This window comes from Bufo bufo, chromosome 2, assembly GCF_905171765.1.
Source record: "Bufo bufo chromosome 2, aBufBuf1.1, whole genome shotgun sequence".
Classification (NCBI taxonomy): domain Eukaryota; kingdom Metazoa; phylum Chordata; class Amphibia; order Anura; family Bufonidae; genus Bufo; species Bufo bufo.
Window position 1 is genome coordinate 777,015,964 of NC_053390.1, and position 23,579 is coordinate 777,039,542.

The window sequence follows — 23,579 nt, forward strand, 5'->3', positions numbered from 1 at the left end:
AATTGTATTTTGTGATGTACATTAATCAATTACATAACACAGCATTGACTAAATTCCAATACAGTGCTGCCACCTGCAGGCCTATATTGGAATATACCAGTGATAGGTATTGGCGCCTCAAGCAGGCCTCGGGCTATTACTGTAAAGTAAATAGCTTCCCCGCATTGTCACCACTCAGATGCTGTGGTGACATTTGACCACGGCATCTGATGGGGTTAAATGTCTGCGATGAGCCTTATGGCTCATGAGTGGGTGATGACTTTCGCCATACATGTACATCAGAGGTCGTCAAGGGGTTACACTATGATTGATGTAAAAAAAAAAAAAGGGGGGGGGGGGAAAATCATACAGTACATACTTTCTAACAAAGCTAGAACCAGCCCTGCACCTCACATGGATCCAGAGATCTCAACATTCATTGCTAAAATTGTTCTGCTAGATTTACTTCAGACTCTCAGGGGCGAGTCCTTTCTCACGGAATGTGTCCTTTGTGCTGTAGCCGTTTCCCTGTAACTGCCACGGATTTAAACTGAGCGCATGCGTCAACCTTAGCGAGGTGGACAGAAAAGAACAAACAGCAGGTGGCGCTATACATATATATATATATATATATATTTTTTTTTTAATAGATCACTGGCTTTACTACATTTTTATTTACATGCAATTACAAAAGTATTGAGACCCAGGTGCTGGTTTGAAAACTGTAGAATATTTTGTTGTTTTAGAACCTATAAGATTGGACCCCCCCCCCCCCCCCCCCTTTTTCCCCTCTCTACAAAGCAGTGGTAAAAAAATTTAATAAATAAAAATGCATTTTATTTTGCATCAAGTCTATGCCGGTGACCACTGTTCTAGGAGTAAAATGTGATCAGCAGCAGCAGCAGTACACTGTAGGTTATTGTGTGCATGTAGTACAGTATCTGTTATCAATGAGGCTCTGTTCACACCTGGCTGGTGACCATAGTTATACGTCTTTGGTCATTCATTATACGCATTAATATTAACCCCTTAATGCATTACGACATACTTATACGTTGCATGTATGAGGGAAACATATGAAGCTGGCTCGTGTGCTTAGCCTGTGACAGCCAAGAACAAAGATAACTCCCAACCCAGCCGTTTAACTCCTCAGATGCCACGGTCAATAATAAAAACCTTACAAATATTAAACATTAATAAACCCTTGTCCTATTTATCCTATAAAGAAAACAAACAAAAAAAATAAACAATAATTGGCACTGCAGGGTTTAAAAATGATCAAAATATTAAGAAATGATGTTATTTATCCCACACAATGTGGCCACTAAGCAGAAAAAAAAAAAAATTCTAAATCCCCCATGTCATAGCAACAAAAACTACAGATCACCCACCTCCATCGACAGAAACAAGCTACGGTAATCTATATTTTTAGAATTTTTCCTTTTTTTTTTTTTTAAGTAGTGATATAAAGTGTAAAACAATAATTTTTCTCAATACTTTATATGGAAAATTAAATGAAGCAGTAACAAAGTAAAACATGTTCCTTCAAAAACTGTGGAAAAATAAAAAAGTTATGAGTGGTGGAAGGGAGGAATGGAAAAACAAAAACATTACTGCAAAAATTGGGGTTAAAGTACCTTTAGGCTCCATTCACACGTCCGCAAATGGGTCCGCATCCGTTCCGCAATTTTGCGGAAAGGGTGCGGACCCATTCATTTTCTATGGGGACGGAATGGATGCGGACAGCACACAGTGTGCTGTCAGCATCCGCATTTGCGGAGCGCGGCCCCGATCTTCAGGACCGCAGCTCCGCAAAAGATAGAACATGTCCTATTCTTGTCCGCAGCTTGCCGACAAGAATAGGCATTTCTATAGGGGTGCCGGGCGGGTGTGTTGCGGATCCGCAATTTGAGGGTCCGCAACACACCACGGACGTGTGAATGGAGTCTAATATTGCATCCTCCAGTCCATGCAGTGACATGGAGGGAAGCAGCTGCTTGGCCAAATTTGTTGCCAAGGACCTGGTGGGCATTCCTAGGGGTGGAAGTCCTGCACCTGTAACAGTCTTAGTCACCCTTTCCCTTCATGTCTATACTGTAGAAGCAGCTGTCTACCCGCATAAAAAAAAAAAGAAGCAATATTTAGTGAAACGGCTCAAAAAGCCAACCCCCGATTTCTATTTCCTCTGTAAAAGGGCTCTTTCCTTTGAGAGGACCACCCCTCTAGAAGACAACTTCTTTCTCTCTAACTTTCAGTGGTTATCTAAGAGAGGCTTCTCTGCACTCCAAATTGATGTATCCATGATGAAAAGTCCGATGATTTTACTAGTTATGGAATAGCCCCACCATCTGGACAACACAGGTATTTTATAGAAGGTGCATCATACCAATACTGCCACGCTGCAGAATGTACCACCAGAGTACCTGAAGATCCTCCGACATAAGAGCAGGAAACAAAAGTCCAGCAGAAGACAACCCCATTTGGAGGTGACTTTGGAGCCAATCACTTGGCACTAGAGTTCATCTTTTATATATTATGGCCGCTATGTACAAAGAAATGACAGTATAAGGGGATGTGTTCTGTAAAGATGGAGGATAACTCTCAGGAGCTCAGCAGTATCCCCTTTTGGACTATGCTCATACAGAGCTCCGGCAGCATTTAGTGAAGACCACGTGAATAACAAAGAACAAATGAGAGTTATAATTTTGGCTCATCTTGTCAGATCTGTACATTAGAATCTGAAATCGGGTATTACTCCAGTCTGAAAACAGGCTTAAAAGGGGTTATCCAGGAATTGATAATCATGACCTATACTCAGCAACCAGAGTCCTGGCCCACCCGTCTATCAGCTGTTACAAGGAGCTGCCACCAGAGCTCTAGTGAATGTAGCCCACTCAAGGCAGCTTTCCAAGTACAGCGCCGTACACTGCATAGTGGCAGTGCTCGGTATTGCATCTAGCCCTATTGACTTGAATGGGGCTTCTTATGCGGCACAAGGGTCTTTGGGCCCCCTCAGGCTCCTGGGCCCGGTAGTAACTGCTACCTCTGCACCCCCTATAGCTACATCTCTGCGCCCTTGGTTTTGTCCCCAAATCACTGATGGAAAACACAGACCGAACACTGACTTAAAGGGGTATTACCATAGCTGAAACCAATCACAAGAATGAATGGAGCAGCTGGTTTAGGGCACGCCACCCGCTCCATTCACTCACCTCCTGCACTCCCACTAATTCACACAACCGTATATTTGTGTCCACACTGCGGATCCATTTATTTCAATGAGGCCACATAAGATCCGTACGGCACACTGTGTGCTGTCTGCATCCGTACTTCCGTTCCGTGGCCATGCAAAAAGATAGAACAAGTCCTATTCTTATCCGCAACTGCGGACAAGAATAAGCATTTCTATCATAGGGTTGGCCTTCGGTTCCGCAAAATGCGGAATGCACGCGGCCGGTATCTGCGTTTTGCAGATCCGCAATTTGCAGAGCACAAAAACGGATACGGTCGTCTGAATCAGCCCTGATAATGACTGTCGCAGCCAAAAACATGCACAACCAGCTGCTCCATTAGTCCCCGTTCTCGTAATCAGTGGGGGTTCCAGTAATCAGATCCAATCTAATCGTTATAACCAGAATAGCCCTTTAAAAGGGTTTTCCCTCGATTTATTGTCTGACTAGAGCAGGTCCTGAAGGGGCAGAGCCTGACACTGGAATTCTCTCTTAGTCATGCACTGGCCCCTACCAGGCCTTGCACTAGATATAACAAAGTAGATACATTTGGTCTGGAGTGTCCCTTTAAGATGAAAAGTAACAAGCCTGATGTACGTTGGAATAAATGCCTCTATACTTACAGAAAGTATTCTATTTGCTGCAGCTTTCCTGGGTCTACAATTGTCCACCAGCTTATGAGGCAACAACACCCTGTCTGGTTTTTGCACACTATCCTAGAATACTATGCAGGGGGATTTACTATACCTCTACACCAGCTCTGTGGTACAGAAGAGTCGGAAATTTTGGAACAAGTCCCATTATACTTTTTTGCAAAAAACACAAAAAAAAAACAAAAAAAACCTGGGTGGGCCCACTGCAGCCGGACATATTTACCACCAGAAAACTTTACACCTGAAATCTACGCCAGCTCCTTGCTCCTTTCTGCTGCATAGACCTCCCAAAGATGCCCCCAAATTATTAGGAGGCCTGTGCCTCTTAAGTACATCATACATTAGCATATATATTATTTTTTTTTTAATCAAGTCCAGCATACGAAACACCAGTCATCGAGGGGTGATGTAACTGAGCTATGGTATGTAAAAAAAAAAAAAAAAAAAACTATAATGCCTCCTGTTTTAAGATAATATTCTTGTCTTAAAGGGATTTGTCCATGATTAAAAGAATGGGCGTTTTTTTAGTCCCCAGAAACAGTGCCACTGTCCTCCACAGGCTGTGTCTGGTACTGCAAATTCAGCCTGAGTCCATTAAAAAGGTGCCAGGCTGCAATACCAGGCACAGCCAATGAGTGGAGTTGTTTCTGAACTAAAAAGGAAACAGAACTTAATCCATGTCAAATCTCTTTTTTTGGCTCCTTTAAAGGGGTTGTCCAGGTTCAGAGCTGAAACCGGACATATCCCCATTTCCCCCCAGGCAGCCCCCCCTGATATGAGCATCACAGCATTACATTCTCCAATGCTCTCCTTTGTGCTGAGTAGCAGAGGGCAAAGGCTTTTTGTGGCGTTCCGGTGACGTACCGGGGGTCTCCATGGGTAAAGCTAGGCGGCCGCTTCTGCCTAGCAGTGAGCCCGGTGATGTCAAAGGGCTTTAGCTGTGTCCTAGCCTGTAAAACGGCTAGGGCAGCGCTAAAGCCTGCCCATCAGTGTCGGAAATGTCAACGGGAACAATGCTAGGAGGAAGCCTCCGCCTAGCAGTCTAAAAAATATAAGCAAACAGCCCTTGCCTTGCACAAGGGAGAGCATCGGATGGTCATATCAGGGGGGCTGCCTGAGGGAAAATGTGGATATGTCCATCTCTGAACTCTGACAACCCCTTTAAGTCTTGTTCAATGTAGGCATTCAGACTGTGGTTTTCCTTTACTGTACTGAGGGCTAACAAGTTAGACACTGTTATACAGTATAAAGGCTGTGTCTGTGCTATTCAGCAGGGGATCTGGATGCATATGTAACACCCCGGAGTGGTGTTACTATTCTTCCACTCCGCTACGGTCTTTTATTGCTAACACCAATGTCATTCTTGTATGTATTTCAAGGGCCTTCATAAGTGTGCACTGATATTGTTATGCAACTGTTTTCTAAGGGTAATATGCCTGGTTCACCAGCAGGTGGCAATGTAAATGGCAGACAGATACTTAGATGGAATGGAAGTCACCATTCCATTCTTTCCCCCTTTGGGCAGAAGTGGGCCAGTCCTGCATCCTACCAGAACGGAGGGGCAGCAGTGCTAGTTAGTTCTAGTCTAGACAGTGAAGTGTAAGCCTGTATGCCCGAGCACAGTCACAGCCAAACATGCCTTTAACAGCCAGTGCAGGATAAGCTATGCTTGCCATGGAATCAGATGTATGGAAAATATATCAACCAGAGGAAAGTGTTCTTCGGCTGGAGCAGGAGCCACAAAAGGGAAGTAGCTTGTAGAGCACCCACACTCCATGCTAATTTACTGAGTGCCAGGAGGGAGATAACAGTCAAAGGCACCCCAATTAAAGGATACCAGAACCGACCGAAAGTCCAGTAACCAGACCCAAGCAGAGAGAAAGAAAGCAGATTTATTAAGCGTGCCTGTCAGCCCAGCAGAGAAAGCGAGAAAGCATAGTTACCAAGTTTGCCTGCCAGTATATGCCAAAGCCTGCTGGAACCAAGAGAAAGCCTGAATGTAAGAAAAGCCTGAATATTGTCTGGAATCAAGTTTATCCAAGTAAAGCTGCTGTTCAAGTTTATCAAGGTCTGGACTTAAATTTTTCTTCATCCCATAACTCAACTATTCCCCTTTATTTGCTTCGGAGCCTAAGCTTGGGGTCCCGCTGTATCCAGGTAGTAGCACCGTGACACATATAGGCCGCACCAGACCACTCAGCATTTATATAGACCTGGGACGCGATAGGGCCCTGGGGGGCGGCCCATTGCACATATAGATTTCCATACTTCCACCCACAATCACAACATATGTCTTAGAACAAGTAAGTCTACTTTCACACTAGCGTTTTGGCTTTCAGTTTGTGAGATCCGTTCAGGGCTCCCACAAGCGGTCCAAAACGGATCAGTTTTGCCCTAATGCATTCTGAATGGAAAAGGATCCGCTAAGAATGCATCAGTTTGCCTCCGTTCCGTCTCCATTCCGCTCTGGAGGCGGACACCAAAACGCTGCTTGCCAAACGGATCCGTCCTGGCACACAATGTAAATCAACGGGGACGGATCAGTTTTCACTGACACAATAGAAAACGAATCCGTCCCCAATTTATTGTCAATGGTGTTCAAGACAGATCCGTCTTGACTATGGTAAAGATAATACCAACGGATCAGTTCTGAACGGATGCAGACGGACGTATTATATTGTGGATCCGCACAAAACACGAGTGTGAAAGTAGCCCAACAGTCTTAGCAAGTAAATCCCATGGCCCACATTTACTAATGTGTGTGCACTATGACACTGCCATAAATTGTGCCAGAATTTTGGTGCAAATTGGCACACACCGTTTTAGAAAATTCCATTTCACCTAGCTTAACCAATGAGACATGGTGTGGCTTAACTGGAAAAGGGAATGGCCTAAGATGTGCAGTTTGTGCCAAAATGGAGTCATAATATTGGTGTAAAATTTTATCTCAATGCAAGCCTGCCAAAAGAAGTGTAAAGTTGGACCAAATTGTCAATCCCTGCTACCGAGCGCTGAAGACACCTGTGTGTAACAAGCCAGATGGGCAGGGAGATGGGCAGTGATAGTTATGGCACACGTCCATAGTCAGGGACTGGGGTAGTGACAGGAGGAAGGCTGGAAGCCTCTGTATGTTACACACAGGTGTCTTCAGCGCTCAGTAGATCTGAAGACTGAAGACAGACTCTCCTCACTAATGCTCAGTTAGAGCTTTGCTAAGAAGACTCTCTACACCCTGTTTTCTGGTACAGAGAAACAGCTTTCCCTAATAAAGTATATTTTTATCATCACTGTCCCAGCAGACTGAAACAGCAGCTACACTTTAAGGATTTATAACAATGCAAAGTACCTTCGGGTGCTTTAAGCTTTTTCTTTTCGGCTTTTTGAATCTCAGCATTCGTTCTTTTTCCTAAAGACACAAAACACAGAATTATAAAATGGACGTGTAGCACATGGGCATAATGGGAAAGTCAGAGAAGCGTGACCACATGATGGGCCTCATCATTTCACCTTTAAGGTAAACTACAATGAAAAGCACAGTTTCCAATACAAAATGTCTAATGTCCCTCTTGTTTAACTAAATACTAGACAGATTGTGCCTGGGCTGTTGCATAGAAAAATACAACACTACTCAGGGAAACAACCTCTGCACAGGCCGGTGTATTCTGCTATTGTCATAGTAGGTCATTCAGGCTGCTTCCTATATAAGATGTAAGGCTAGCCCTCCTTCCTGCAGTGGACTGGAGTTTGCACAATGCCTGTGACATGCAGGCTGCTGCATAGGGCGCAGCCTGCAGCTCTTCCTGTGCTGTACTTCTCCAGCATCCTGTTCGGAATCTGCAATAATCTACTGTACGTAGCTTCTGTTTGAGGTCATCTACGCCATTGGAGATATGCAGTTACCTCCTGAGGACCTTTCAGGACTACTAGATATTACAAGGAGTTACTACTTTAGATACACTTTTTTTAGGTGATACGGTCCCTGTTCTAGAGAGCAGCAGGTGTCACTGCCGGCCAGACCAACACCCTGGAGAATCCAGAGTCTCTGATCCTAGGTTAGTTTGTGTTCCCTATAGAAATATCAGATCACATTCTCCTGATTTATAATTCGATCCACAAGACGTCTGCCTACCCATGGCATGCATATTATAATGTCCTATCACAGCCTTAACCGCCCAGACAAGTGCCGCGCAGAGCCTCTCAGAAGGAAAGCTAATGGCCAATATGGAGTAATGTAAAGTAAAACACAGGAATCCCATTAACAGTCTGAACAGATCTATGACAGATGCTTCATTCTTGAGCTCCAAGTCTATGCTCTTATTATGCATGAAAATATGGAAGGCAGAAGGAAACGCATACCAATTATATCATACTAGCAGCTCGGGTAGGGTGTTGGCTCTGCTTAACACCTTAATGACCAGCCTGTTTTGGGGGCGTTAGGCTACTTTCACACTTGCAGCAGAGTGATCCCGCAAGCAGTTCCGTCGCCGGCAAAATGTATGCCAACTGATGGCATTTGTAAGACTGATCAGGAAGTCAGAAAAATGCATTGAAATGCCGGATCCGTCTTTCCGGTGTCATCCGGCAAAACGGATCCGGCATTTATTTTTTTCACTTTTTTTTTCGGTCTGAGCATGCGCAGATCGGAAGGACTGATCCGGCATTTCGGTATTTTGAATGCCGGATCCGGCACTAATACATTCCTATGGGAAAAAAATCCGGATCTGGCATTCAGGAAAGTCTTCAGTTTTTTTGGCCAGAGATAAATCCGTAGCATGCTGCGGTATTATCTCCGTCCTGATCAGTCAAAATGACTGAACTGAAGACGTCCTGAACGGATTGCTCTCCATTCAGAATGCATGGGGATGTGACTGATCAGTTCTTTTCCGGTATAGAGCCCCTGTGACGGAACTCAGTGCCGGAAAAGAAAAACGCTAGTGTGAAAGTACCCTGACTGACCATTGTTTTCATAGTCGCCCATTTATGTAGCAGTATGAGGGCTTGTTTTTTGCAGGACAAGTTGAAGGTTTTAAGGGTGCCAGTTACTTACTGATTAACTTTTATTAACTCTTTCTGGGAGGGAGATGAGAAAACATAGAAATACTGTCACTGAATTTTTACATTATCAATTTTGCTGCATTCATTTTTCAGCATAAATAACTTGATAACTTTATTCCCCGGGTCAGTACAATTACAGCGATACCAAATATATTTAGTTGTTTTTTTTTCATATTATTACTTTTGCGCAGTAAAAATACATTTCTTTGCATCACTGCACCCCAAGACCTATAACTTTTTTTATTTTTTTACAGAGTTGGTGAGGGCTTGATTTTTGCGGGATAACTTGTCGTTTTCACTGGTATCATTTTGGAGTAAAAAACACTTTTTGATTGCTTTTTATGATTTTTTTTTTGGTGGCGACTAAGGCTACTTTTAGCACTAGCGTTTTTTGCTGGATCCTGCAAAAACGCTTCCGTTACCAATAATATAACCGTCTGCATCCGTTATGAACGGATCCGGTTGTACTATCTTTAACATTGCCAAGACCGATCCGTCATGAACTCCATTGAAAGTCAATGGGGGACGGATCCGTTTTCTGTTGTGTCAGAGAAAACAGATCCGTCCCTATTGACTTGCATTGTAAGTCATGACGGATCCGTCTTGCTCCACCTCCCAGGACGGAAAGCAAACTGCAGCATGCTCTCCGGTATGAGAACGGAACGCATCTTGTAGCACTCCATTCTGTTCAGTTACGTTTTGTCCCCATTGACAATGAATGGGGACAAAACGGAAGTGTTTTTTTCCGGTACTGAGACCCTACAACGGATCTCAATACCGGACAATATTACCGCTAGGGTGAAATTAGCCTAAGCAAAAAGCAGCAATTTCGGAATTTATTTTACGGCATTTACCGTATGGGATGATTTACACATTTGCGTATTGTGGGTGTTTATGGACGTAATGATATCAAACGTGGGGGAGATTTTTTTTTTTTTACATTTTTTCCATTGAAAAGCATTTTTAATGGAAAAATGTTGTATTTTTTTATTGGAATTTTTTTTTTAAAACATGTATTTTACTTTTCTAAACCATTTAATAATCCCACAAGGGGACTATAACAGGCAATCTTTTGATCAAAATCCAACAAGCCTTGGAACATGACAAGGAAAAAACAGCCAAATTTTTGGCTAGGCCGTTTTCCTTTGTCACGTTTCAAGGCTTTTTAAAAAGCTGGATTCTGACTCATAGGGAGCCACTTCCATAGGGCATCGCTAGTGAGATGGTTCTCTTTCTTCGGCAGACACCTCTTTGCATACTAGCGGCTCATAAGTGTACATTATATAGCTCTATATGGCATTTCCTTTACATTAAAAGGTCACCAACCCATGGTCATGCTAATGTGGTAACCCTAAGTCCATCACGTGCTGGGATTTGTAGTTATAGAGCAACGAGGAGCACTCCAGTCTATACTGTATGTACACCAGCCATGTGGCCATGAGTACCTAGTACTTCTGTTATAGACCACTGGGCAGCTGATGGTCCATTAAGCCTAGAAACATAGGGGGTCATTTACGTTCAGAAACATTCCTTACTGGGCCAGCGCTGTGCTCCCTGGTCTAATTACCATAGGTTGTGGGCTCTTCTGGGATCACATGGCGTAAATGTGCATGCGATTCTAGCCCAGTTACAAACCACAGCGCACACGAGTTGCAGCTGCGCAGTCAGGCAGCCTCTGGAACTGACTGCTCACAGCACCCAAAGCTGCCTGACTGCGCAGCCGCAAAACTGCATACCTTGTGGGTTGTAACTGGGGTAGGATCACATACACATTGTACAGCACATGATCCCCGAAGTGCTCGCAACCTAATTAGACCGGGGAGTGCAGCGCTGGCATGGTAAGGAAATTATAATCATCATCAATGCATCAGTTGTAATTCCCATCAAGGGGGGCAAGATAAAATTAAAAATTGGCTACATACTCCAGTGGGTCACAGGGCCCAACAAGACTGTAAATATAACCAAGCTGCAGACAATGGTAAGACGCAGCAATCCTGCACTGGGGAGGCAGGTGTGCAGTGCGATTGGGAATGTGACAGTATAAAACCCACCTGAAAAATAAAAAGCATGCAACTATACACAGGACCCAATATATCAGGACTATTACCACTGTGATGTCATCAATGATCTGCTGCTGCTCCATGACCTGAAGTCGTAAGAATTCAATCTCTTGTTCCTGAGCATTACTCAGATCATCCAACGATGAATGGTGCTTCAAGGAGCTCACAGTGGACAACTTCTCCTTCTGTGAAGGCAAGGGAAGCCCATTAACAGGATTTTGCGTCAAGTCAATCTACTTGTACTGTATCCATCCATGAGGTTATTTAGAAGGTATTTTATCTATTGATGGAAACCATCACCATTTATAATGAGGATGTAACCTCCCAGAAAAAGAAAAACTGGCTAGCTAGCGGGAGCAGCTCTTTCCTCCTCCCAGCATGGTATCTAACCTATTTACTGTGCATGAATACATAAAAGTAGTCACCAGGAGCAAGGTCTTGCAGGGCGAGCTCAGTGCACCAAGAGCGGGTCCAAGCCACTATGTGCACCCTTGCTCCTCCTGCTTCCTCTGCCAGCCTCTCCCTCTCCTTCTTAACCGACAGGGCCAGGTTTCTGCATAGTCATCTCGCCTGGCCGGATCATCAAGAAGGAGAACTTTGATCATCGTGGAAGTTCTAATCTCTATTTCGTTGACCTGAATTGCAGGCATAATATGGCCACATTAGGGCTATCTGAAACCAAACTAATACATATAGCTATGTACATATCTTCTATGATGCATAAGCACATCTTATAAAGTGATGGCGTATTGCTAGAAAATGCCGTCATTTTATAATAAGTGAGGGTCTACGATCCTGAAAACGAAAGCTGCATCATCTGCAGCACTGAGTCCCCTTCACTGCAATTAAACTATCAATATAGGGGGACATTTATGAAGACTGGCGTTCCCATATGCCAGTTTTGATCCCCTATGCGCTGATGTTAGATGCACCTAATTTATTAAGAGGCAGATGTCCCTTTCACCACTCTTGACATGTCCGTTTTAATAGCTTCATGCATTCCCCATGTAATAACAATTCTGGCGCATCTATTCTTATGACTCTATGTTGTGCCATTTCTTTATTATTTTTACTAAAAGTTATGAATTACTTGCTAGCAGTCTGCAGTAAGGGTACAGAGGGGAGGTAACCAGTTGGGGGGGGTGTCCCTGCACAGTCTGAAAATGTCAGCACTGATTGGATAGAGTCAGACTGTGCAGGGACACACCCCCAACTGGTTACCTCCCCTCTGTACCCTTACTGCAGACTGCTAGCAATTCATTCATAACTTCTAGTAGAAATAATAAAGAAATGGCACAACATAGAGCCATAAGAATAGATGCTCCAGAACTGTTATTACATGGGGAATGCATGAAGCTATTAAAACAGGCCTGTCAGGAGCGGTGAAAGGTCCTCTTTAATAAATTAGGTGCATCTCTGGCAGTCTGTGCACCAGAAACTCAAATGTACACCAGCCAGGGGCTGATGCAGACGTAGAGATATAACTTATGTCAGTTTCAGTGATAAAGTTATAGTAAATCCACCCGCCTTAAGGAGGACCTTTCATAGGTCCAGACATTATAAACTAAGTATCAGGATACGTAGGGGATAGTGCAGGGATCTAACTGCACTTACTATTTTTATTGGGCGCTGTGCCCCCACTGTATTCTCCCGCTTGGTATGCTAATTTTAGCATCAGAGCAATGAGGAGGAGACTGAGTCTTTCTCCGTGGGAGTCTCCTTCTCCCTGGCTGTAGAGAAGGTGAGATTTTTTTCTTCCTTGCTGTGACGCTCTGCGCTGCGATTGGACAGCGCTACAGCCAGGGAGAAAGAGACGCCCACGGAGAAAGACTCAGTCTCCTCCTCATTGCTCCGATGCTAAAATTAGCATACCAGGCGGGAGAATACGACAGGGGCCACAGCGGGCGAACAGAGCGGCGCTCAGAAAAAATAGTAAGTGCAGTTAGTTAGATCCCTGCAGTTTGTCCTACGTATCCTGATACTTAGTTTATAATGTCTGGACCCATGAAAGGTCCTCTTTAAGCTCTGACCCTCCCACCAAGCCCTGTCAATTTCTTGCCAAGTGAAGTTGAAAAAGTTGTATGTTATTAAGTGCCATTATTCGTGACTTTTTTACGCCACAATAGTTAACACAATGATAGTGTCTATGTAAATGTACACATGTTTGAAGAGAGCGTTACTACGCTGTTATGGAGCCCTTCTGTGTGCTGTACATCACCCCCCACCACCACCACGAACGGACAGCACGTTTCTAACCATTTCCGCATTGTCTCTCGATAAGGCCTTGATTTTTTCTTCCATCCTCTGTATCGTCTGTAAAGTGTCCTCGTGCTTCTTGGACATCCTTTTGTTTTTTTCAACTAGAGGCTTCAGCTGCGTTTCCGTCTCCCGGACACGTTTCACCTAGAAGAAAAATACCGTACATTTGCAGAAACCAATGTCTGCTAATGATACATTAGATTATTTTAAAAAAATATATAAATTTATATAGAATATTTTAGGAGACTTATAAATCCTTCAACCAAGCTCATTACCCATTTTTATATCAGATGTAAATTTTTAGTTTTATATTAAAAAAAATTCTTTGCGCTTTACAAAATGAATTGCAGAAAAACAACAAAAAAACAACAACACTTCTTTAGGCTGGTTTCATACAAATGAGTGTCACGCTCTGGATTCACAGAACGAGTATCAGACAGCTCCTGTCCTGCTGTCCTGACCTCCCAGCACTGCCGGGGTCACATAGCATTATATTGATTTATGATGCTATGTAACCCTTACAGTTCTGGAATGTTTTGGTAAAAACACTGACATAAGGTGATAGTTCACAAACATGTACTTTTCAGGCTAGGGTATCAGATATACAGGGGTGCATATTAACACGTAATATCTCACTGTTATCTGCCTCCCACTAATATGTTAATGCGCCATATACTATGACTCACAGAGTCGCTGTTTCATCAGTCAAACTCACTTCCTTTAATCTGTACTGGAGATTCACTTTCTTTATCACTCCACCTACAGAGAAATATATAGGATCCCAATATGCAGTCTATATACACTCTATGGCTGTCTCAATGTAATAAAGCCCTATGTACTGGCTTCATAGCAGCCATCACTGAAGTCTATATACCACCTTTCGAGAAACTGGGAACTCCGGTCGCCCACAGTATATACTGGGATCCCTCCCATGAGACATCTAATGCCTTAATGGCTACAAGTGGTGCCGTAGTTGCATCTAAAGCTCGACGCGTTTCTTGGCTGATATTTAACACAGCCTTTCATCAGGAGCAAAACAATGATACAAATTACACAAACAAACATATAGAGTAGCTGCACGCCACGGATGCCGTGCGTGCAGCTTGTAGCTTCCGACTCTAGTGCGGCCTGGGTGTGCACCTATAACTTGTTTTAGGCTCTCTCAAAACCGAACCCCGGAGATAGCTTGTACTCCTAGAGATGAATGGAGTGGCAGTGTGCATGCTTGGCCTGCACTCCGTCCACTACAGGGAGCCCTACAGTGTACAGCGTTCCATGTTCTAGTGATCGGTGGAGGTCCTAGCAGTTAAACCCCAATGATAGGAGATAACCTGTTACAAGCAGAACACCCCTTCAATGCTTTTCCAGTCCCATACCAGTTCACTCCGTTCATCTGACAGCAGGGTATTTCTATCTTCCAGCTTCCTGATCACAGCATACAGCTCGGCAATCTTTAACTGGAACCTCCTTAGGTCTCGGTCGTCCACATGTTGCTCCTGAGAGGGGACAAAACAATCTTTTGTTAGGATGTCATTTGTAAACGTTTCGAAAATTTCCACAGTCACTGCTATTTTACAACAGTGGGGGGGGGGGGGGGGGGTCTGTTGCAAGTGCAGTTCTAAGACAAAATTTGCGACTTCGATTTTCCCCCAGTATTGTGAACTGCAGATCCACAGTGCTTTCTGTTTTTAGCGTGTGAAATATCATCGTTATAGTAAGGATGGGCCGATTTCTTGCTTAAATGAACATAACACCATTTTGTGACACGATTACCATTTTGTAATGCAGAATACTAATACTATTCTGAGAATAGCGTTTTGTGATTGAATACCATTTTGTGGCACAGAAAAATATTTTGTAACAGAAAATAATTTGGTGGAACATACTGTACAAAATGGTATTTCGTGACAAAATTGCTGTAACATATAGGCATAAGACAATAAAGACAAAGACAATTCTGTGAGAGAATACATTTCTGTAAAGTAGAGCATTTGGTGACACAGGATGCCATTTTATGCCACACAATAGCATTTTGTGACAAGACTTTTCAGTAGTGCAGGAAAGCATTCTGTGTCCAAAAATATACATTTTGTGCCATATATTACTCTGTAATGCAAAAAGCATTTTGTGACAGAATAAACTGTATAACAGAATATCATTTTGTGTAACAATACTATTTTGCAATGCAGACTACCTATTGGCCCCAATTTAGCAATATGTTTGCACCGTAAATCTGGCTAACAAGTGGCACAAATTGATGCAATTCTGGCACAACTAGGGCTTCTAACTTTTTCTGACTAGCTTGAAATTGGAAGTTGAGTCACATAATGCCATTTTCGTGTCACAAAATATGTTCTGTGCACAAGATGTTATTCAGTGTCATAATACAATTTTGACAATACCAGTCACAGAAAACGATTTTGCATCACAGAATGCAATCTTAACTTTTGCTTGAAAGAGGAGGGGCTCAGTCATATCCATTTATGTTAAAGAATACCATTTTGTGACAGAATCAACTTTGAAACACAGGATCCCATTTTATGACACAATCAATTTTGTGACACAAATCTTTTTAAACACAGAAATCCTTTTTGACACAAAATCTGTGACAGAATGCCATTTTGTGTGAAACAGAATCCCATTTTGCGATACAAAATCCCATTTTGTGACAATTGATTATGTGACACAGTATCCAATTTTGTGAAAGACAGAACTGATTTTGTGACAATCGATTTTGAGACACAGAATCCCATTTTTGTAACACAAAATCGATTGTATGTCACCCATATACTATTTTTTGGACACAGAATCCTATTTTGTGACACAGATTCCCATTTAGTGACACAGAATTCCATTATGATAACACAAAATCTCATTTTGTGAAACAATCAATTTTGTGACAATCAGCACAGAAACCCATCTTGTGACAATCCCATTTTGCAACAATTTTGTAACACAGAAACCCATTTTGAGATTGAATCCTTTTTGTGACACAGATTGCATTTTTGTGACAATGCATTTTTGTGACATAATCACATATCGAGACTCAGAATTCCATTTTAGAATATAAAATGTCATTTTGAGACACAATTTTGACACAGTATCAATTTTGTGACAGAATCTATTTTGTGACAGAACCAATTTTGACACAGAATGTGTTTTTTGGACACAAAATCTCATTTTGAGACACAGATTGCGTTTTTGTGACAGAATCTCATCTACACAATACTATTGAGTCACATAATTTTGTGAGAGCATAACATTTTGCGCCAGTATTAAGTTGTGTCACATAATCCCATTTTGAGTCACAGAATATAATTTTTTGACAGAATACTATTTAGCGCCAGTATTATACTGTGTGAAATATTTTCTGTGCACAAGATGGTATTTAGTGTCATAATACAATTTTGTAACAATACTCTAGTGTCACATAAATCCATTTTATGCCACAGAATGCTATTTCAACATTTTCCAACTTTCTCAAAAAGGGGGCTTCATCACAGAATATCACTTATATTATTTCATAATGATAAATTATATTTTGTGACACAGAAACCCATTCTGTGACAGAATCCCATTTTGAGTCACAGAATTTTGTGATGGAATACCATTTTGTACCAGTATTATACAGTGTCACAGAATACAATTTTGTGACACCATGCTGTGTCACAAAATTAAAATTTTCAATCACAGAATAAGATTTTGTGTCACAGTATAGTTTTGCGACAAGACCATACTGGGTCACAGAATACCATTTTCGGTCACAGAATACCATTTTGTGACATAATATACAGTTTTGTGATAATACCGTATTGTCAAAAAATACCATTTTGTGTCAGAATATTCTTGGCACATTTTTTGCCTCAGAGAAAATTGTATCACAGAATACCAATTTGTATCTGAATACTCTGATGTAAAGAATATTATTTTAAGAATATTAAGAATATTATTTTGAGCCCCAGAAAATCATTTTTACTCTCATATGACATATAACAGCATTTTGTCACAAACTATCATTTTGTGACAATACCATTTTGTGTCATAGCATATCATTATGTGACACAGAATACCATTTTGTGCACATAATACAATTTCGTGAAAATATTTAAATTTTTGTCATAGAATACCATTTTGTATCACAGAATACAATTTGACACAGAATATCAATGTCACTGAATGCCATTTTGCAACACAGCAAAGTATTGTCTCTTATTCTGTAATGCTGATCACCTTTTGCGATTCAGAGAATTTTTTGGCTCACAAAACCATTTTGTGACATTTTGGGGACACAGACTATGATTTGAAGATAAAAAAAAAAAAAGTCATTGTGTAACTTCTGGGTTGAATCTGACCTCAAATTGTGGATTTTGCGTTTACAAAAACAGATCTTTGATCCCTATAAAGATTTTTATGAAGGACACCATGACATTGTTTTAGCTCATCTCTGCTGACCCCACAGCTTCTCTGTAACAGAACTTGCCTCTCTTGTTTTTACCGCATGTCCCATGAGTTCAGAGATATCGGCGACACCAGTAGGAAGCTCTTTCTTGGGGCTGCTGTGGTACCGCTCCGCTTCCTTTGCCTGCACCAACTGCTCATCCAGAGCTTCTTTCTGTAGGAGCAATTTCTGTGTGTGACCAGCCTGTATGCCCAGCTCTTTCTCTAGTGCCAGGATCACTCGCTCCTTGCTTTTAATTTCATCCATCTGAAAACAAATGAACAAAATTTTACTCAAGTTTCTTATATACCACAATTCAGCCGTACACCAGTTCCAAAACTTCTGCTTGCTGGAGGCGAAAGGAAACATTAATTTTTGTATGGTAAGTACAGCGATAATTTAATTCAGATTTATCCATGTTTCCAGTGTTTGCATGTGTCTTTGTGCATCGAGCAGTGTGCAGCTGCATATAGTGTTTATATCCTAGCGATATATCATCAATATCCCAGATGGGACAACACCTTTAAAGGGGTATGCCAGTTATAACAAGTTATCCCCTTGTGGATAGGGGATAACTATCAGATCGGTGGGGGTTCTACGGCTGAGACCCCCACTGATAATGAGAAAGAGGGCCCTGTACCCAGTGGAGCGGCTGGTCAAAAGTGCACTCCGCTGCTCCATTAATTTCTATGGAAGTGCTGGAGATATTCGGGCAACTTCGGCTCTCTTCAGCGCTTCCACAGAAATGTAAGAAGTGGCGGCGCACTTTTCCGACCAGCCGCTCTGTCCATTTCAAGGGGGGGGGGGTTCTACAGAGTATGCAGAGGGTCCTACCGCTGGGGCCCTGTGAATAGGGGATAACTTGTTATAACCGGAATACCTCTTTAAATCTTTTATATCTGGGAAAATGTAAAAAAGAAAAAAAATTATATATAGGTAGATATTTTGATCTATAGATACAAATATAGTAAAATACTCTTTTTCGATTTTTATTCTTTTTTTTATTCAATGTGTCTCCTTTCACTTACAGTAATTTTACATTGGGGGATATATAGTTTATGGTGACTGGGGAAATTCAAACTTTTTTTTTTTATATAGCGGATTTCTTCTTTAACTGGGGCTGACATATAAGTTGCAAGTACAGGGGGAATACAGCCCCCAGAGATTAAACGCTAGGCTGATCTGGGTCGGCTAAGACCCAGCAGCTCCTGCAGTTACCTGAGGAGACAGGAACTGGCGTCATGGCTTCCTCCTTTTCTGTATATGTGATGCTCATTGAGTGCTGTGAATCCAGGACAGAAGCAGTAATAAACCGCCTCTATGCCTTCTCTATGTGGAGTTTGGCGGTCAGTGACAACTGACTCCACGCTCCTGCATGTTAAGAAATGTCTCTTAAAGGCGGACCTCACATACATTTATAGAATAAGTGGCCAGTCCGGAAATATAGGTAAAATCGATCTCTCTGACAACAGTGAGGATTCGGCCTTTGACCTATTCTTCCATTTGCATTTTTATCTTCTCAATGTTAAAAGGGTTCTTGAGGATCTGAACCTGCGACAGGACAGACTACAACCTCCACCGTCTGGAGACTACTGGTCTAGCTCATCACACCTAACATTATTTTCTGCAGTTAGAAATCATCTTGCCAATGTCTTTGTCTCAGACTTGTCTAGCTTTGTCCTGAAATGACTTCTCATAGACGTAACAGAGCCGAACGCGCTGCTATGTCTACGCAGGTTACTTTAGAAAGTGTTGTTTGGCTCAACCTTTCAATCTAAATTCACATTTTACAGACCCTTATATAACGATGAGAATCTACAAACACTTTCCTTTTGGATGTGAATGGAGTATAAGATCCAATCAGTACAAAGCAGATGATTGAAAAAAATAGTATCCCAAGTAACAGGCGGTTGTCATGGCTACCGGCCATTGTGACGGGAGAACGCTGTAGGATGGATTCAGTTCAGCAAATGAAATCTCTTCTCAGGACCAGGTCCATCCCTAAAGACCATGCCAGGGCACTGTTACCCACCCCCTCCATGGCAGGAGTTACAATTCCACATGATTTATTACAAGACTCTTCTGGCTGGAGTCATCAGTTTCCTTGGGCATTTTTTTTAACCCCTACTTCACCAGTTTGGCTTTCTCAGAAAACACATTTATGTCATGTCACATTTGTTTGCTCCACGGTGTGCATTTTCACCCATGCTTCCACTTTAGTTGTATCAACCCCCATCTGACCTGCAAACATGAGACAGCAAAGTGGAGGCAACGTTTCCAATTTTTCTTCGGACATGAAGACTATCAGGGAATCCGTCAACATGTTTGACAATGCTAAACTGCTGACAGCACTAGGTAGGGGGTAAGGAGAGCAGGACAAACATACCATTTAATCATCAGAAGTAGTGTGAATATGAAGTTTTGTTCTGCCAGATTCTGCTCCTGCAAGTGTCCTGGAGGAGGAGCTTCCCTGTGAAGTGCTCTCTGCATTGAGCTACTTCACAGCCCCTCCCCTCTGCTCTGTGTGCTAGGTGTAGCATCCAATCAGGAGACCACTACAGCTGTCACTCAGAGCAGAGGGGAGGGGCTGTGAAGCAGCTCAATGCAGAGAGCACTTCACAGTGAAGCTCCTCCTCCTGGACATTTGCAGGAGCAGAATCTGGCAGAATAAAATGACATATGCACAGATCAAAAGGTATGTTTGTCCTGCTCTTCCCAGCCCCTAACTACTGCTGTCAGCAGTTTAGCATGGTCAAAACTACTGACAATCTACCTTTAAGCCCTAAAGCACCCTAAACTGCCAGACATAGACTATAAGCTTGTTTGACATATATAACCGGCCCCAACTTGAGATATTTATCTGCAGATCACTGGCAGTTCCAGCTTAAGCTGGCCATACACATTAGGTTAACCCCTTCCCCGCCCAGTGCCCTGTATGGCACAGGGCAGGTCTTTAAAAATGGTGCCTGCTCGCAAGTGCAGCAGGTGCCATCTATTTTAAACAGCAGACACCTGTGGCTAATGTATTTGATTGAGCATGCATGTGCCCTCAAAAGGAGTGTGTCCTGAACTCCAACACGCCTGATCATTCCCCCTCCCCATCTGCCTTTGGGGTTAAGTTGTTACACCTCTATGCACATTAAACGGCTGGCAGGTTCTGGTGAACTCCGGATGCGTTCAGGGTGCGTTCAGTGAAACTCGCACCATTTTGCAAGCAAGTTCAGTCAATTTTGTCTGCGATTGCGTTCAGTTTTTTTCCACGCGGTTGCAATGCGTTTTGAGGCGTTTTTCACACGATACAATGAAGGTTTACAAACATCTCTTAGCAACCATCCGTGAAAAACGCATTGCATCCGTACTTGCTTCCAGATGCAATGCGTTTTTCACTGAAGCCCCATTCACTTCTATGGGGCCAGGGCTGCGTGAAAAACGCAGAATATAGAACATGCTGCGTTTTTCACGCAACACAGAATTGATGCGTGAAAAAAAAAAAACCGCTCATGTACACAGAGCCATTGAAATGAATGGGTCAGCATTCAGTGCGGGTGCTATGCGTTCACGTCACGCATTGCACCCGCGCGGAAAACTCGCTCGTGTGAAAGGGGCCTTAGCTAGAGATTAAACTGGTCTGCAGATAAAGATCTCCTGCAAATTACGGATCGCAACATATGGATACCGTCCGTGTTGCTACCGCATTCTTTTGCAGACCCATTGACTTTAATAGGTCTGTGGTCAACATGTTGGAGCCAATTATAGTATACAATCTATCTTTTTGCAGAACGGACATACGGACGTCGAAAGCACACGGATTATGCATGTTCTTTTCCGCTAAAAGATAGAAAATGTCTGCAAAATGCAGATGGCACATGGATGGCATCTGTATTTTGTGGTTCCACGGTCTGCAGATGGCTAAACGGACACGGTCACGTGCATGAGACCTAACGCTTATGAACCTGAGGTCACCTGCAGATGCAAAAGTCTCAGACACCACATAAAATGCTGATCTCTACATCCAGGCGGTGGAGAGTTCGCACCTCTGAATAAGCAGTTTTATTATAAAATGAGGTTTTGTGCAGCTCACACACAGAAAACAACAGATGTAAAGGCCCGAATCAGCATAAACAGCTTCAGACGGTAATTTTCCAGTAGCCATGTATAATAGAAGACACCAGATGGCTTTGCTGTTAAGTCACAAACGTCTCCAATTTTTCTGCAGAAAAAAAAAAATTAACAAAAACGGGCCGAAACCAAATGAGTGAAGTGAAAGAGGCCAAATGAGGTTGGCGCACACCGCATTCTGACATCTGTATTACCCGCACAACACCCGGACCTCCAAGTCATGTTGTGGCCATTATGGAAGTTTCCGAAATGGAAAAAAAAAAAAAAAAATTAAAAAGTCGCATTTGTCTTTCTTTAAATTCTGATTAGCAGTTACTGTCATAGGCTATGAGTAAGAGCCTCTAGGCTCGAAACGCGTGACTGTCTAAAAGGCTGATCGGATTTGAACAGAGGAAATTCATTTTGGCATGTGATTAGATTATTAAAGGGACCGTCCATCTTATCGAAATAAAACGTAGTCCCGATATACAGTTTTCTACAAGGGTGCCTTCACAGGTGGCAGATTTTGTTGCGGAAATTTCTGCCACTGAAAATCACTTCCATTCATCTAAATGGGTTTGCTGTGGCGAGAAGCACGTGGATTTGTGCAAGCCCTGTTCAAATGCATGGAACTGATTTTCAGTCGCAGAAATTTCTGCAACAAAACCTGCCACATGTGAAGGCGCCCGGAACTTGTTCTCGCTCCTTTCGAGTAAATACTCTAAATACTACACACAGATGTTGAGAATACATTGTGACACGGCGCTTCTCACAGCTGATAGTTTGCTACAATATGAGGCTTGATCACATCAGCATTGTGCTTTCCATATTTCTGTTCTATCCAAGGAATGGAAATACATTTTTTTCAAAAACATCCATTTTAGGCCACATCCACATTTCCTTTTTTTTTTTATGATACGTGGCTGTCCGTGGCACACGTATGCATTGATTTGAATGTGTCTGTTCACACCAGTATTTTTCTTTTTACTGATGGTGGGTCACTAAAAAAAATAAAAAAATCAGAGACATGCACTACTTTGGATCTATGATGTACACCAAACACACCCATTGAAGTCTATGGGTCCATGAAAATCACGGACACAACTCGGATGGCAGCCGTGGTGCTTTTTTCAGACACGGAAATGTGGACGAGGCCTTATTCCCCATTTGTTTGAATAGGTTGCATCTGTTCTGCTCAGTTTGTGTAAGTTCCTCCAAGTTTCAGTTATTTTTGATGGAAAAAAGTCTGGCCTACTGCGCTTTTTTTTTTGTGAATAACGGATACATGGCAGAATGGAGCACTTTTTTTTCCCAACACTAGTCAATAAATTATAGGGGCAGTTCCACCATTAAATGTTATTTTACTATAATTCTGCATGAAAAACGAGTTAGTTTTGTAATTTACCCTCAGTTGCAAGCTATTCTCTTTACTTCATTATGATGGCATTGGTGTTTAATCTGTAGAGCAATGTCCAAGTCCACCTTCTGAAGTTGTCACACATGCTCAGTTCCGTCTACTTTTAGAAGCTGTGACAGTTGCAGGGAGGGAGCTGCAGCAGAAAGGTCACATCCCCTGAGCTGGGATAAGAAGACAGCTGCAGCAAAAACGACACACACCCATGAGCTGTTCTAGGGAGAGAGCTGCAGTAGAAAGGACACATCCCCTGAACTATGATAGGGAGAGAGCTGCACAAGAAAGAACATGCCCCATGAGTAGTAATAGGGAGAGAGCTGCACCAGAAAGAACATGCCCCATGAGCAGTGATAGGGAGAGAGCTGCACCAGAAAGAACATGCCCCCTGAGTAG

The 23,579-nt window shown here is 42.5% G+C and overlaps 1 protein-coding gene across 1 annotated transcript in view; it reads right to left on the reverse strand.

The window, feature by feature from the left end:
• JAKMIP1 (janus kinase and microtubule interacting protein 1) overlaps positions 1-23,579 on the reverse strand; it is a 128,824-nt gene that overhangs the window by 74,162 nt on the left and 31,083 nt on the right. The window contains 5 exon segments of the mRNA XM_040419114.1: positions 7,209-7,268; positions 11,025-11,162; positions 13,234-13,380; positions 14,613-14,732; positions 17,717-17,941. Of these exon segments, the coding sequence (XP_040275048.1) occupies positions 7,209-7,268; positions 11,025-11,162; positions 13,234-13,380; positions 14,613-14,732; positions 17,717-17,941 (690 nt within the window).